This window comes from Styela clava, chromosome 1 (genome assembly GCF_964204865.1).
Source record: "Styela clava chromosome 1, kaStyClav1.hap1.2, whole genome shotgun sequence".
Taxonomy (NCBI): Eukaryota; Metazoa; Chordata; class Ascidiacea; order Stolidobranchia; family Styelidae; genus Styela; species Styela clava.
Genome location: NC_135250.1, coordinates 18,694,687 through 18,711,820, shown reverse-complemented (window position 1 = coordinate 18,711,820; position 17,134 = coordinate 18,694,687). Strand labels below are relative to the sequence as shown.

The 17,134-nt window shown below is 33.5% G+C and overlaps 1 protein-coding gene across 3 annotated transcripts in view; it reads left to right on the top strand.

The window, feature by feature from the left end:
* Window positions 1–17,134, top strand: part of LOC120337708 (uncharacterized) — a 43,003-nt gene that overhangs the window by 10,133 nt on the left and 15,736 nt on the right. For 2 of the 3 annotated variants that reach the window (XM_078111170.1, XM_039405585.2), the window contains exons 11-30: window positions 790–939; window positions 1,180–1,258; window positions 3,685–3,856; window positions 3,994–4,102; window positions 4,259–4,402; window positions 4,645–4,905; window positions 5,469–5,562; window positions 5,648–5,745; window positions 6,399–6,511; window positions 7,198–7,268; window positions 7,432–7,530; window positions 8,701–8,813; window positions 10,414–10,585; window positions 10,987–11,047; window positions 11,136–11,301; window positions 12,815–12,880; window positions 13,951–14,082; window positions 14,817–14,876; window positions 15,351–15,554; window positions 15,909–15,974. In XM_078111170.1, the coding sequence (XP_077967296.1) occupies window positions 790–939; window positions 1,180–1,258; window positions 3,685–3,856; window positions 3,994–4,102; window positions 4,259–4,402; window positions 4,645–4,905; window positions 5,469–5,562; window positions 5,648–5,745; window positions 6,399–6,511; window positions 7,198–7,268; window positions 7,432–7,530; window positions 8,701–8,813; window positions 10,414–10,585; window positions 10,987–11,047; window positions 11,136–11,301; window positions 12,815–12,880; window positions 13,951–14,082; window positions 14,817–14,876; window positions 15,351–15,554; window positions 15,909–15,974 (2,430 nt within the window). The remainder of the gene's footprint in view (window positions 1–789; window positions 940–1,179; window positions 1,259–3,684; window positions 3,857–3,993; window positions 4,103–4,258; window positions 4,403–4,644; window positions 4,906–5,468; window positions 5,563–5,647; window positions 5,746–6,398; window positions 6,512–7,197; window positions 7,269–7,431; window positions 7,531–8,700; window positions 8,814–10,413; window positions 10,586–10,986; window positions 11,048–11,135; window positions 11,302–12,814; window positions 12,881–13,950; window positions 14,083–14,816; window positions 14,877–15,350; window positions 15,555–15,908; window positions 15,975–17,134) is intronic. The other variant, XM_078111177.1, reaches the window with a different exon arrangement.

Here is a 17,134-nt window from a genome sequence, read left to right as displayed (position 1 = left end):
CTTCCGTCGTCATATTGCTGTTTGATAAGCGCGACATTAATTATCACGGTGGCGTATTGGCAAGAGAGAGAAAAGTGAGAAAAACGGCTGCAAATACCGAAGCTCTAACTTCTTATACTTTTTAAACTTTCACTTTTTACAATCGACGGAATTGACTGCTTTGAAGAGAGCTTGTTTCAATCGCGAAAGCGCTCGACCAATAATTACGACTTTACGTAATTCGTAACTTCCCTTCCGTAACTCGAAATAATTTCGTAATTCCGTAAATCTGTAAATTACGTGCAAGCCTACCATCCATGCATCTAGAACAGCAGATTTCAACTTTATTGATAGAGTGGAAGCCCAATGAAATATTCCAAAGGCTTGAGGAAGCCCTATCCTATGCAATTCATAAAGTATATCAATCCAAAAAATGTGAAACAACAATTTGACACGGAACATCCTTGCAACACTAGTGGAAGATACCTAAATTATATGATACCTGGGTTATATTTAAACAATGTACATTATATTAAAATATGCTCTCTAATTTAAATGTAAACTTGTGGAACCCCTGGGACTGTACTGTCAGAACCATGGTTGAAAACCACTGATCTAGAATATTTAACTAGTTAGCTATAACTGTACATGGACTGGTAACTAAATAGTGAATGAGATGTCATATTTCGCTTTTTAATTATATTATCTTGCTAACCTCTTCTTATGAAATGTGTATGAAATTTTACTTTTCTGTAGTCTTGACATTCAAACATAATAAGTTTATATATATTTTTATCTTTTATTTTACAGAAGGAGAGAATTAGAAAACAGGCAGAACAGAAAGAATTGATCCATGAAGCAGAACAGCAAAGAATACTGCAGGAAGAATACCAAAAACAAGCAGAACATGATGAAAGAGAGAAAAGGAGAGAAGCAAGAAGAGAAGCAAGAAGAAAAAAGGTCTGTAAAAGGATCCAACTCCAGTGAAAACATGGCAGACACACTAGGTTATATGAGGAAAATGGAAAATCAATTCTTCAGTAATTTGAAGAAAATTCCAAAATGTTTTTTTGAATGTATAATATTATTTCTCAGAAAAATTTAATTTGACCAAAAAGTATTACAAATTTTGTCCATTATTTTGGTCATCTAGAAATTGTTTATGGGTTTTTAGAATGTACTAGCCACTTTTTTTCTTAGGACGAAGAAAGAGTCGCAAGAAAGAAAGAAAAGGAAGAAGAAGCGAGAAAGCAACAGGAAGAAGAAGAACAACGAATTTGTATGCTGTCATTTATTCAAATTTTTCAAATTGTACCCTTTGAAAATAATTTCATAATTTTTAAAAAAAAATATAGGTGCGACCAATCCGCTCGACATAAGTGCAAAACAGGCTTAGGGGTCTGAATGTACTGGCAATGATATACAGGTTTGTAGCGAGTTGGTTATTCATGAAAATCGTATGGTCTGCGCTTGCATACATTAGGCTTGTACGTAATTTACAGATTTACGGAATTACGGAATTATTTCGAGTTACGGAAGCGAAGTTACGAATTACGTAAAGTCGTAATTATTGGTCGAGCGCTTTCGCGATTGAAACAAGCTTACTTCAAAGCAGTCAATTCCGTCAATTGGAAAAAATTAAAAGTTCAAGTAGAAGAAGTTAGAGTTCCGGTATTCGCAGCCGTTTTTCTCTCTCTTGTTACGCAGATGGGGAAGGCATACCGCGTCATTTACTAACCTATTATCAACTTATCTAGCATGGCCAATGTACATATTAACCGTAGATAAGGAATAGAATTGTGTTGAGACCGATGGACGCCAACACACCTGGTTTCAACTTCTTCGGGTGAAATGACTAAAAAATGTAAGAGATCAACTTATAAAACATGGTCTATTTGTAAATGCCGCGATAATTAATGTCGCGCTTATCAAACAGCAATATAAAGACGGAAGAGAAATTGCGCAATGAACCAACGCAACTTAGTCTTTTCGGCATCGGTAAAGTGATTGAGACGACAGAGAAACAACAATACGACGCGATTTCCTGTGTTTATTCTGCGCCAGATCCATTTTCTATTACAAAATCTTGATGTTCTTTTACCGATTTTATCCTTATATATCTGTCCGGACTTGGCATTGCTCAATATGTTTTTCACAATGCCTCGCGATATGTTGGCCAAATATGATTACCTGTCTTTACCAAATGCGGCAACTTATTTTGTTTTATCGTCGACTCGAATACCACCGGCACCCGACCAAACTTGTGTCAATCTTGGCAAATAGGATTGTCGACTTGAGTTAAAAAAATAAATTAATATTTCCATGAGTGCAAAAAAAAAAGACAAAATGCATTGTTTTGCAATATAACTTCGTATTTTCGGAGAAGGCATGTCATATAAGTACGGTATTTTAAATTATGCGCAAATAATTAATATTTGATCTAAATTTATCGCAAATAATGTTATAACATTTAGGCCGCGAAATGATTTAATGTAAAATGAAGCATGGAAATCGGAATATCGTCAATAAGTCGGCATCAATTTTTATTATAAAATGCTAACTAAGTAGTAAAGTCTGATATTGTAAAAAACGGTGAAATAACAAGTCTTCGTCGCGAGGCAAGCGAAAGTATAATTAAACGAGAGAATACGCTTGTAGTTGATTAATAAATTAGCAACCCGGAATTTTTATTTAATACGAAAGTCGTATTAATACGTTAATACGATCCAAAAAAAGTCAACTATCGTTTCATAAATATATTACCAGTGTTGGTAATGATAAAATTGATCGCATAAAATTTGGTGATAAAGTTGATAAAGGAAAATCAAAGCTAATACAAAAGATAAAAATCAGAATAAAATTATTTTGAATTCATTCCTTGATATTTGTTTTCACATCTGTCGCCGGCGTGTAGTACTGCCGGGAATATGAAAACCAAACTTCGATGTCCCATTCGGAATAGAAGTGGATTAAATTTGTTGTTATGATAGGTTTAAATATGTGAAAAAAATTTCGCAATTACGGGGTCATTACGTCATCGATTTGGCCGTAATTACGGAATTGATTTTTGTCAATTACGTGCAAGCCTAGCATACATGCACTTAATTCAGCTCACAGGTGTCGATAAACATATTTTCATTATATTAAGCCCTACAAAAAAAAAAAAAAATAAGAAGGTATCTATGCAAAAAAGCTAGGGAAAGGGCCTTTTAAATCCCTAGATTTTCAGTTCATCTTATGTGCGAGTCAACTCTAAATTAAACTTTTTTAACACAAACCTAATAGTGCGACCTATACGGTAACGCAACATATCAGTGGGTATATAAGGTATACTGCAGGCATATAATGATTGGCTGTCGCTGAACAGCTGTTAGGTCACTTGTCTGAAAATATGGCGTTTAGCTGCTAGCTTATATAAATGTTCATGTCACACAAAGAGAGATTTTGTTTCAGGTCTTGCCTGTCATTTTCGTTGTAAAATAATGATTTCAGTGTACTTTGAGGGTGGGGCTTGACTTGGTAAGGCAGATATAAATTTATAATTCGGGCACTCAAAAGGTTTAAATCTTAGCACTGTTTAAATGCCCACCCAAAATAGGCATCCATTGGCCGACTAAATACAGGTCGGCTTGGTCTATTCAAATGTAGAACTTGTATGCATATAATGTGTAATTTAGGAAACTAAACTGTAAACTAATTTCACAGTGGAAGAGAAACAAGAAAGAGAACAAAGGAGAGAAGAAAGAAGAAGGCAAAGAGCAGAGAGAAAACAGAAAAAAGAACAAGAAGAAAAGGAGAGAGAAGAAAGCGCAAGGATGAGAAGAGAGACCCGGCATGCAGATGGAGAAGATCAACATGTGAAAACACAGGATCAAAGGTGTGTCAACTTGGCAGATTAGAAATCGAGGACTCGAACCTCAGTGTTGATCCACCTCCATCCATCATGGCTGGTCTAAACTTGGTAGATTATGCGAGAATGCGAGAAACTCCTTGATTTGTAATTTATGTTTGCAGAAAACATGCAGATGATTCTCCAAGACATTATAGTGATCAGCAACAGTCTATTGGACAACCAGTTGACCAATCTTTTAATCGTCAAGAACATCGTCAGCAACCATTACAGGTACATAAAGTCACTCTCAACTCCTCATTACGAAATTTTATTTATTTCAGAATTGTATTCAACAACTAACTCTTTAGAATATGGAGTCCGAAATCCGACACATGTCGAATTTCCAAACTCATATCTCTCATTTATGACTCAATCATAATTTTTCAGGACGACAGTGTGATTTTGCATGTAGATATGGTCAACCAAAGTGAAACTATGCTAAAGAGCCGACAGATGCCAGCTGTACCACAAAACACTCCTGCTACACAACAGAGAGTTGTTGGAATTCAAAGACAAGTTCCACTACAGAATGTGAGTATTTTTGTTGTTTAATACTTTTTTTAATCCATAATAGTTTCACCACTCCTCTTATGCCATTTAGCCATCCAAGTGTCTGAGTCTGGAGTTTGTCAATTTCAACGAATTAAGGCAAGACAATTTTCATTTTGTTTGAGTTTGTTATTTTGAAGCTTTTAATATATTAAAAAAAATTTGCTTTCAAGATTTTCACTTGATCTTACCTGAAGTGAAATTTTACTGTCATTTTCTTTCAGGTCATTTATGAAGCAAAAAGCAAACGAAGTCATGGAAGTTCAAGTTCAACATCTTCAACGCACTCAAGGAGGAGAGCTCCTCATGCGGCTGCAGGAACACTCATTTCTGACGGTGATGGACAGTTTGCTCATTACAGTTCTGCCCAACCAATTCCGCCTACAAAACCACAAAAACGTACCAAACAACGAAAACTATCACCATTACAGCAGCAACCTATTGAGCTAGCCTTTTCTATTGTTTCGAGTCATTCCTCTAAACCGGTAAGATAAGTGAATTTCTAAAGTAATCGGTGAATTTCTTAATCAATTTTACCATTGAATGGTGATTGAATGAACTTTTTTGTTGGGTTCTTGATCCCCCCAAAAAATGAGTTTCGTTTCAGGTGATGATTTTATCTTAAATACACCAAACTAAAAGATGATCACAAAACAGAACCCAGGAACATATTTCGATGAAAACATTACTTTTGTGCAAAGTTTCCTAGGTTACAAGGAGTACAATCATACACAAACAGAAGTTCAAGTCTTAAATAAATGTCTTTCACTTTTATGGGGGTAACTAAGAAAATTATTGGTTTAATTTTTTGGCGGTCACCCTGTATTTGTCGACTCTTTGGATAAACATTTTGACCTGTTTTTTTCATTTTGTATGACTGATAGAAAAATTTACTGTGTTTTTCAGTTATTTTTGGTATAAGAAATAATGGTCAACTTTAAATTTGGTGATAATATTATACCCTATTCAAACACACAATGCTAGAAATGAACTAATAGTTTACTATCAATTCAAATTGAGTTCAGTTAATATCTTTTATTTTGTTCAGAATGTGTTTCCTGCTGTTCTTCCTGGTGACACAGCTTCATCTCATGGAAAATCAAGTTTTTATGGAGGGGCCATGCCAATTACGAGCAATATTGGTAAATACTTTATTTTCATTGCTGAATAAGAAAAATAAAATATTTTTTACTTATTTCAAATCAATGGTTTTATTTCTTTTATCAGTAAAACAAACACTATCAGATAAGATATCACTATTATCAGCAAGTCAAGATAACTCAAGTCAACATCATTCTCTAGCAGATACATATCCACATGTCAATGTAAGTTGGTATTCTAAGTGTTTCTCATTGCATATAATATATTATAAAATAAATATGTATTGAAATATATCTTTCAAGAAGTTAATTTTTGTGTATACATTTGTCATGTTTATATTTTTAATAAATCATTTATCTCATTGCTTGACTCATTCCTGGCTCGTTGGTTGGCACATTGTGCTAAGCTTTAGGAATATTGATTTCCTTATACAGGTTCGCAGGCTAGAATTCCATAGTGGTAAATCACATGCAAGAAGCTTGCTGGACCCCTTGTTGGCGCAGGGTGATTCATGTGACCAATAGTCAGGCACAGTCCCTCTCCATTGAGTCCATGTATGTCAAACAAATATCTGGTTAACTAATTCCATACCCAAAACGGACTAGTAACTGGCAAGAGGCCGTGGTTCGTCATATAATTAAGCAGTCTTATCAGCTTTCCTCTCTCTCTCTACGTTAATTATGAAATTCTATCCGACCCTACTATTCCTTGTTCTTGATATCCTTCAAGATCTTTTCAACTCGGGTATTAAATATATAACCTGCATAATGTATTCCATAACTAATGTTTTAATTCTAAAATTTCATAAACAGTAACTTTGATAAATATTTCATTGTTTTTGACTTTTACGTTACCAAATCACATTGTTGTGTTTTAGGAACAGTACGGTGTACCGGTAATTGGAGTTGAACCACCTACACCAGTACAACCATCAAAACAACAATCACAAGTTGTTATTCCACCTTCACCTGTTCAATCTGCTAGTACAAAGTAAGTTAATAGTTAGGTTCTCAACCTACAAAGCTACAGAGGTTCTTAATTATGAAACATGAGATAAATTGAAGAGACTGAAATAGATTAGCATCACAATTTTTTTGTTGTGCATTTAGTTTCCTGAACACTTATCATTTCTAAAACATTCATCAGTGTTATGTCTTTAAACAAATTTAATTCCTTATAAACTTTAATGCTATATCTGAAAACAGTTGGAACCTTGAGTTCAGCATATCGTTAAATATATCATTGAAAATTAAGCATTGCCATTTTTTCTTAAGTTCAAATGATAGGATATTCAGTTACTGTACAATTGAGAAGCCTGGTCAATGGGTAATGCTTTGAGAGTCTTTAATTGCGAAAAGTATGAACAAATTCCAGCGCTGCGTGTAGCATGCCTCCTATCGAACATAGATTAAAGGATATTTTGCACTTCTTCTACATCATTTTACCCCATTATGTGATGACCATAAAACGACGTTGTTGTTTATTCTAAGCAGAAGGTAGAACTCTGATATTACTAAACAAAAATCTGAGCGAGGGGCCGGACCTTCTAATAAATAACATGCGTATAATATTATTTCAGGCTTTCAATTGCATATATTTGTGTTTGCAAAACTTGCTTTTATCACTGTATAAATAAGCATGATGAATGAATATTTATTCATAAATCTTCACTTCAGGTCAACATTAAAGAAAACATCAGATAAAGCTTCATCATTGAATTATTCTAATGAATCTGAAGATGAACCTTGTGAGTGTTAATTTAGTAATAAGTTGACTAATTATTGTTAATTTTTTTGAATAAAAAAAAATTAAATAATATTTTAATATTTGCTTTTTCGTTAAGGCTTTCTACTATAATCGATCCAGTGATTATAATGGTGAAGATAGAGTTAATAAACATATTGTTTCAGATTTGTCCGACCATTCAAGTCGTTCTTTACCTCGATCGGTTCGAAGTGAAGGCAAACAGCCATTGAAGTCTGTAAAGAAGTCATCCACAACTGTTAGTGGTGAGATGCTAAATTAACAAGTTATTGGGTACTCCCGTAGTATGTGTACCGGGTTAGGGTTAGGCCTTAATTTTATTCCGATTATAGTTTTATTACTTATTTTAGTTCTATTACGAGTTCGGGGACTGTCTGTATTAGCCAAGTGAATATCCCCCTGCCCATAGGTTTCAGTCCCTTCACACATCTTGATGTAAAATACGCAAACAAAATTATTTACCTTACTATTGGTACACACACTTCTGGAACGCCAATTATTGTTGTACATAATCTATGAGAAGTGTAGTTCAATTGTTAAATGACCACCTATCCTAAAGGCATCTCTGTTCGATAACCACTTTTGGTTTTCTTCTTCTCTACCCTCATTCTGAAATTCTGTCCATAATTTTATTTTGACATTCTACACATACTGTTTGACACATATTTTGTATTTTAGTGTGGTGAAAACATTAACTGTAGGTTACTTTTTACGGAAGATTCTCATCCTATCACAATACTTTATTTAACAGTAATAGCCATATTGATTTTTGGTCATAAGTAACTGAAAAACAAGAATATTGGTCATAGATCGAAGACTTATCGATCGAAAGTTAGGGGAACCCCTCAAAACAGCGCTCTTACTCCATAGTGACACCTTGTGTCCCATCACTAATTAATTAATAACTCGCTAATTATACGACATAATTTGCCCAAAATCAATAGTCTTCTGGTCCGAGATAAGATGAATGCATATACAAAATCTGGAGCAGAATTAATCTCGCTTTCGTGAGATATCGTGTGCATCTAACAGACATACAGACAGACAGACAAATACCTATCAACATACTTACCGATTAAAATCGATAAGTAACAATCAATTGAGATTGATTGTAGAACACAACATGCATTTTCTTATTCACATAAGTTTGTTCTAAGATCCTCAACTTTGTACTTTCATCTTTTTCCCCAGTGGTATTGACTTGAATTATTCCAAGTACATCATCAAGTATCAACTTATATTTATGATATCACACTGTTTATACATAGCTCTTTGTGTAACAGTGATTGTCTTTCTACATTCAGTTAAAGGTTTGCATGGTGCTTTGAGCGAACTTTTATAACAACATTTTTCCATACATTACATTGAAGTGTTGAAATTATATTTAATCTTCAACTATGTTAATCATTGTTCAGGTGGAACTCTTGCAAGTACGTCAGAAACTGGTTATCAAGCTATGAAAGGAATGAAAGGGCCTGGAAGTCAGTCATCTGCTGCAGCATTATCTCACAAAACGGGGAGTAAAAAGGTATTATATTTAAAAAACTTATCATTTCTCATATGACATATTGTGTATGTTGATTGTAAAAAGAGATCTTTTGAATTGTGAAGTATAAACAATTATACAAGCCAGAATCCCGGGTTCTCTCTACTTTACCCAGGGTGTGACAAATTGGGTAGGCAATGACGAACAGAAAGATCTTGGCCCTTCCAAGTTATATGGTTGTGTAGAGCGTTGTTTGGTTAAAAAGGCGTATAATTATGTCGTATAAAAAAAAACTTGGCTTGTTCAACTTTCATGTTCGGGGTTGAGAAAAAATGGATAAAATTATTATAATTCATGACAAAGTAATTCTGGATTTTGCTCGATCATTCGGTTATTGCATTGAGCATTGTATATCATCTGGCTGGACTCCATGTCCAACCCCCTAACTAAAGGTAGAATAATTTGGACACTTATATGCCTAAGTGAAATACTCCTGAGAAACATTCAGGTCCTTTTTCGAATTAATTGAGACATGAAACAACAGACAAAGAATGATTATCTTAACTCATAGCTACATTTTGTTTTGTGCAAAATGAAAAATAAAATTGGATTGAATTATAATTGCTGCTATCCAATATGCCATTAAATATTATTAATTATAATTAGTTCTACAAACTTATAATCAAATTATAACATTAGTCTTAATTGTATTGACATCGCAGATTAAACATCTTGGGTTCAATTCCCCACCTCACCCAGGTAGTGATAAATTGGGTAGGCAGGGTATGTCGAACAGGAAAGATTCTGTTCCTTCCGAATGAAAGTAGCTCTTACATATTGTTAGATATCTGTGGATGCATGTATAGGGCCTTGGAGTGATAGGCGTGCGTCTTGTGACCATCGTACAAAATATTTGTAAATATCGGGCAAAATTTTTTAAATACCGTATTTTCCGGCGAATAAGACTACCCGGCCAATAAGACGAGGCCTGTTTTTGGCCCCAAAAAAGGGGGTTTTTCCGTGTATTCGTCCAATAAGACGAGTAAGAAAATCGCAACCCTGCGTCTCCGTTCGACAGTTAGCAAAAAAGCGCACTATTATTTTTAACCGATTCTGTTGTTGTATTTTTCAGTTACGCGCTAATGCTCTCTCATTTCATCGATTACTTTTGCTCGTGATGCACACACAAATGCGACGCCATCTTGGCGACTTATACTCTGCTCGTGATGCACACGCAAATGTGGAAACTTCAAATACAATAATTAAAAAGCGTTTATATTCCAGATTTACCAAGCGAGAACGCCTATTCATCAAACTAAACTGTCGGGGAGGGCATATTATCGCTCGCAAGATATTTCATGGTCCTAATTGCAGAATAAACTGACATCGAAAAAAATCAATATTACCATATTCGCCCAATAAGACGACCCCCCCTAAATCAGGCCAAAAATTTAGGTCTAGAAAATCGTCTTATTCGCCGGAAAATACGGTATGTGTAATATCGGGCAAAATTTTCGATTAGATTTCCCACTTATACTTTAGAATGTATTTTCTAATGAAGACTGTGGACAAACAAGCAGTGTTGTCAGCATTGTTTTACTTTTATCTAACCAATAGTGTAACTAAGCTAACCTTTTTGCAGAGTTCTTCTATCACCAGAGGTAGTTTGCCAAATGCTTTATTGAAACGGGATCAAGCTGCCATATTTATGCCCGATAAAGAAATTATTGAAATTGACGTCAATATAAAACCTGATTTGTTGTCCTCGACATACAAGAGCACAACTATAAAATCGAGTGTTGAAACGGAAACAGGTATTTTAGAAAAGCTACTCAATATTTACAGATTGAGTGAATTGTCTATACAGATCTTACCATATTAGTCTGTTTTGTAAATTCCGGGTGACCAAACAAAGACAACCCATAAATTTTTTTATTTATTGTACAAAAATGAAGCAAAGTTATTGAACACTTTTGTTTGTGCATGATTGTACTTGGAAAGTTTCTATGATTCAGGACGCTTTGCACAAAGGTTATGTTCTCCCCAGAATATGTTCCAAATGACCTAAGTTCACTCTTTTTCTTCGAGTCAACATTTAATCTCAATTTGGAAGTTTCAAATATTTTCTCAGAATGTTTTGCTAAATGTTCATTAAATATGCCAAATTTTACTTATAGGCACTGTGAATAATAATTTAAATAATATATATTTTTAGTGACGGAACTTCAAAAGCTGTCAATTAAACCATCGCTGAAGGATAATTCACAAGAAAGCAGGTAGACCTATTTGATGATTACATTTTTAATCAACATGCCTTTGATTGTGAGAAGATTATCAACTGATGAAATATCATCATTTTTACAGTTCAGTTAAGTCCAGTGGACGAGTTTCATTTCAAGATGAAACAGCGGAAGGAACGACTGAAGAGGAAACGGATGAAAAAGAAGCAGAATCGAAAGAACAGGAGGCAGAATCAGAAGAAGAATCGGAAGCTTCAGAAGAAACTGAGAAAGACGATGCTTGGCCAGAGGTTTGAGATTAAATTAACAAATACTGATACTTGATAAAAATCAATTCTGTTATAATAAACTATTTATTTTTTAGGAATTCCATTTGTGTTGTCCAATAATTAGCCAAAATGCCATTATCTGGTATTTTAACACCTTTATCTGAAACGAGGCTCTAGTAGACAAGTATCCACTGATACAGAAGATTTGCTTTTTTGGAAAGGATCACGGTCTTGTTTGACATTGCTTACTAAATTTATTACACTAGGGCAGAGATACTCAATTTCCCAAGTAAAAGGGTCGCATTTTAACCAAAAATATGCGAGGGGCCACAGAATATTATCATCATGTATTTATGCTATTTAATTTATTTATTCGTCCGATACTGATTTTGAATATTCTTCTTGTATTCATTTTTATGCATTCTGAAACATAGTTAATGGATAGCATTCGTAAGTTTGCAGTTGCAACTTCTCCCCTAGCAAGAACTAAGACAGAATTTGACAACATAGGAAAAATATAATTACCGGTATACTCACTACTATACTAATTATACAGGGTGTCCAAAGAGTTTCGCCCGATTATAAAGTCTTTATAATCAAATGTTTTTTTTTTAATTTTGAAAAAGAATCATAGTTAACCTGTTTTTAATTGGATGTTATAAATGTTGAATATTGCAGTCCCCATTTATCATACAACAAAATTTATTCAAATTTGAAACTGGTAATGCTATGAAATCGGGCGGAACTTTTTGGAAGTAACTTTTTTAAGTAACTCAATTTTTACTAAAAAAAAAATACATAATTAATCTGTTTACTGTGATGACACAATCCATAGTCTTATCATGCGCTGTACTGGATGAGAAGAATGATACCGTATAGCAAAAAATCGTTTACATTTGTTACGCCACACATATCATGATATATGTTAGGGTTCATCAAAGATCTTTGCGGGCCACAAAATATGCATCGACGGGTTGAGAACCCCTGCCTTAGGGTAACGCAATGGGCATGCAGTGTACATCCAAGATCTCTAACCTGAGATGTCAGCATGGTGGAGTCCAATACTGTAACTGTTAGGTTAACATTGTTTTTTATAAACTATGAGTTATATTGACACCACGACATGAAATTTCTCATCTTACGTGAAATAATCATTATTTTGGAATTAAACTTTAAATTAATCACATATTTCACGTCACGACTTAATAATACAACATTAATTGTCATGGTAAATCATACTTTACCAGAATTTTGTTCGTTATCTCAAAGACCAAAATTTGCTCTCTGCTTTCAAGTCTATCAGGTGATTGGTCAAGTTTAAGTTGAGTCATATTAAGTCATTAAAAATGGGATTTGAATTTGACTCAAGTCACCCCAAAACTGCTATAGGCAAAACTAGTTCTTGCTGCAAATTTTTTTGCCAATAATTTCCCAAGTAGCCAACATCTTAGTTATTAAATATAAATATGGTTTTATCAGCGAAACATAAATGAACTATGGAATTGATAAATCTCTATTTTTTTTTTTTATTTAGCCTACTAAAGCTGATTTACGACCGATTTCAAGCAGATCTGCCAAGTTAACTGAGCATGCTCAAAAGGTTCGTTTAAATTGTTTGCAATTTCTCAAATTTTCTTTTTATTTATATTTGAAGTCAGTCATATTATGTGTTACATAAAATTCATAATATTTATAAATGATTTTAGCAATGTGAATAATTTTATATTTTTTTTTTTGAATGAGCAATTGCATTTTGTTTGCTTCTTACCAGGTACACATGCAGTGCTATAAATAAGCCAAGTAGAAACCACTTTCTATCAACTAAGTTCAGAATTACATACCGGTAATCCTTAACACCAATTAATTGTGGCTTCCATAAGAGAGCATTGCTTGAATGTATTGGCACAAATGTCATATCACTAGTATGTTCATCACATTCTCAGCAGCATTCCATACAAACATTGAAAGAATTTTATTAAATATCATATGAATGTGCACTGAATATTGTATACTAGGGTTGTGAAAAACACCAAAATTCAGGATGAAATATTCCCTAATCTCAATGAGTTTAGAAAATTGCCAAAATTCAGCATGAAATATTCCCTAATCCACATAGGAAAAAAAAATTCAGGGACTTTCTTAACGTACTAAAAAGTTGAAATCCATTTGTTCATTAGTTGCAGAAAAAAGGCAATTTTTCCACACCAAAGAAGATAAAATATCATATTTATCTGGGGAAGTAAATAAGATGGCGTAATCATATGGCATAACACAGCCCATTGTCCAGTTACCAATCCATTTCAAGTATATGATTAGGTAGCTAGAAATTTGTTTCAGATGCATAGACTTGATGGCAGAAGAGTCTTGAACCATCCTATGATTGCGAAGAGTCCAGCAATACTCTTGCTTTCAAAGATTGGAACCTGCAAACCAGACACCGGGTAATCAGAGGTGTGATGAAAGTGTATCTATAGGTCCATTCCGTGTCCGATTACAATATTCTCTATTAGACTGGTGTTCCTTGTGTCATTCCCTGAGATAAACACAATTGCTGTTATAGAGATTTAGAGCCTTGATTGTAGCGAAGCTAGGAAACAATGCATATAAATATGAAACAACATTTACAGCGAAGCTAGGAAACAATGCATATAAATATGATAACATTTACAGGTTGCACAGATTGTTATTGAAGGTCAACGGACTGACTCAAGATTAGAAGAAGACGCAACAGAAGCTGCTAAATTGTGGAATGCTGTTGCTAAATCACAAGAAGGTTCAAGTGAAGAGGAAAGTGAGGATGAGGTCTGTAAACAGGCTTACAGTACTTTGCGAATTATGCTGAATATTAGAACATGCTCACATTAGGATGGTATTTATAATGGAATTAATATTTCATTCTTTGCGATATCATATATAGTGAACGTAGGATTTTCAGAAGAAATAAGAATTTTTTCAATCAAAAATTTATTATTATATGCATTCATCTAATGGTCAGACATAAAATAGATATCTTTTCATTCCTGACACTCTAAAATTTCAAAACTATTATATGCATTCAAAATTCAATCTATTGATTTACAAAAATTTCTGCAAAATTTTATGTTGAACATCAACCAATTTATAATATATTCAATATTTCATATTCAAAAATATTATTTTAGAATGAATTTGGACATAGCCACACTCACCATGATACTGCTTAGTGCTTATTACCCTGCATGGGCTTCAGGGGTTTCAACATTTTGCTTTTGTTCAATGGGTAATAAGCACTAGTCATTAACTGCTTCCACCACCTTTCGTATCAACTCATTTGAGCAATTATCTGTCTATTTCTTTATCAAATTTAAACTGGCAACAGGACAAATGTCATTTGTTAATTTTCAACTTTTCGACAAGAAATATGATAACCCCACGCTACTCTTGTGACCTATAGCCCTTGGACTTTACTAACCTAGTATTCAGACACAAGGGTGCTTTCATATTCGATTTTCTTTGCAGTAAATGTAATCAATGTAAAACTAATTTAAAACTTACAGAGTGAAGAAGAGGATGAAGAAAGCAGTGCAGCATGGAATGCTGACCAGAATCAAGGAGAAGTAATGAACTATTCTCATTCCACTTTTCAATTTAGATTTCCTACCTTTTTTAGATCTTTTCATAAACCCATGCTGTTTAAGTAGAAACAGTATGGATTGGGTATCCATATAAATCATCCTTTTATCAAATTTTGAATCAAAAAGATAACTTTGAATAATTCAAAACAAAATGTATATCTATCTTATCTATCTTAAGCTAGCTATCTTATCATTATTCTTCACCCTATTTTACTTAGGAACGGTACTTTCGCATGAAAACTTTATAGCTAACAGATTATATCAAACATACATAGTGCCTTTGATGAATTGAATTTGATGATACACTTTGGGTTAGTAAAGACTTAGTAGATGGATTTAATAAAGTCAGGAAGATGGAAATAGTTGGTACATGATCTGCCATAATTAGGGTCTCCTTATGACAATTGCTGTAATATATATTTTATAAAGTAATAAATGTTGTATGAATGTATATAGGAAAAACCAAAACAAGAGGAAGACCAAAAAAGCTCCCTCAGTGGCAAAGACAAAGCACTGAAAAAAATTGATCAAAAACCACCAAAACAAAAAGAGATAGTCGCACGAAATAAAACTGTAACGAAACCACCTCCAGCTGTTGCTGCGTCTGTCAAGTCATATAAATCAACTAGTTCGGGAAAAACGTCAATATCATCAGTGCAAGTAAGAATTGTTAATTTTCGTTTATTTTTATCTAAATTCAGTAATATTCAGTTTTCTAGCTTTTTCTCTTTATATGTGTTTTGATGGTGATGAAAATGTAGACCATTCTCTCACATTCTGTCCAATTGTTCCTTTTTTAGTTCCATACCATCTATACAATGACACTTTTCACTTCTGTGCAGTTAGGCCTTTAGGCCTTTAGTCGATATAACTGTCATACCTGATACTGGCGACTGGGCTCAACAATAGCTAACTCTATGGATTTTTGAGGCATACTTGGCATTAATGAATGGGTTTTTGGCAGTCTGATGGGGGTGTATATGTATAACTCTATCATCAAACATTTGTTATTAGGCGTATTTAGATGTTTGGTTTCCAAGATTGTCAATATATCGCCGAGGTCAAGTTCACTTCAAAATGGTAAGATGCTATTTCAGCACAGGCATGTTTTATTTTGAATCAGGGATCACTTGAATTCTAATCACATTTTATGCAATTATTTCTGTTTTTTATTTTTAATTTCCATGACAGGATTTAATTGCAATTGAAAATTTAACTTTTTTAATGTCTTTGTCACTATATTGCATGGTGCGCACATACTAACTGTGTTATCTTGGACTATGATTTATATGTTATTTCAACAGTGTCTTTTTGAATGTTTCTACTTCCCAAGGTTGAATACCCATCTTACTTAATATGTATCTATGACTAAATAATAAAATTTGTCAGGGGTTCTAAAATGTATCATAATTTTGTGTCATCAAAGCTAGATTTCCCTGAAAGACCAATGATTTCCACTATCAGACTATATTTTCAAGTTCCAAAATTTGGTTTCAAACACATGATTTGTACTTCTATTTCTACAGTAAATATTTTGTGATAATGAGTCTTGTATAACATAAGTAAATTACTTAACGATAACCTTGGTTTTTGTCAAAACCCTTGAGAGAGCATCAAATTTTAATTGGGGGTAGCCAAATAAGTGAATTTAAATGACAATTGAACTTATTAGTATACAAAATAAAGTTTTTTCTACTTTTGATAGATGAAATTACTGTTTTTCAAAGTAAAACTTGACATATATCATGACTTGCTTAAAATTATATCCATTCAGAATATTCAAATTTTAAATTCCAGTATATCTGGCTATTGTATTCAGTTATAGCCAGTTTTTTATGGGTTAGAAAGAATAATGTCCTCATCTGAGCAGGCTAATTCTGTAATACTGTTTTGGCTAAGCAATCACAAATGAACTAATTTGCCACCAATATGAAGTGCTATATATTAATACACTGATACATCTTGATTACTGAATCTACATGGGTTTGTTGCAATCAAACTGACTCGAGAATGTAATCTAGATTTTGTTTTGATTCTTTCATCATATTATTGAATCAATAACCTGCTGAAAAGATATATAAATATTGATTGAAGATCACATACTCATTGATGTAAATTTCTGCACACATTTATGTATATTTTACACAATGTATATTTTTTGTGTTTTGAGCAGCAAAATAATAGACTTTTGTTGCGCATAAAACAAGTTTTACCAAGCTATTCCTAGATCATAGACTAAC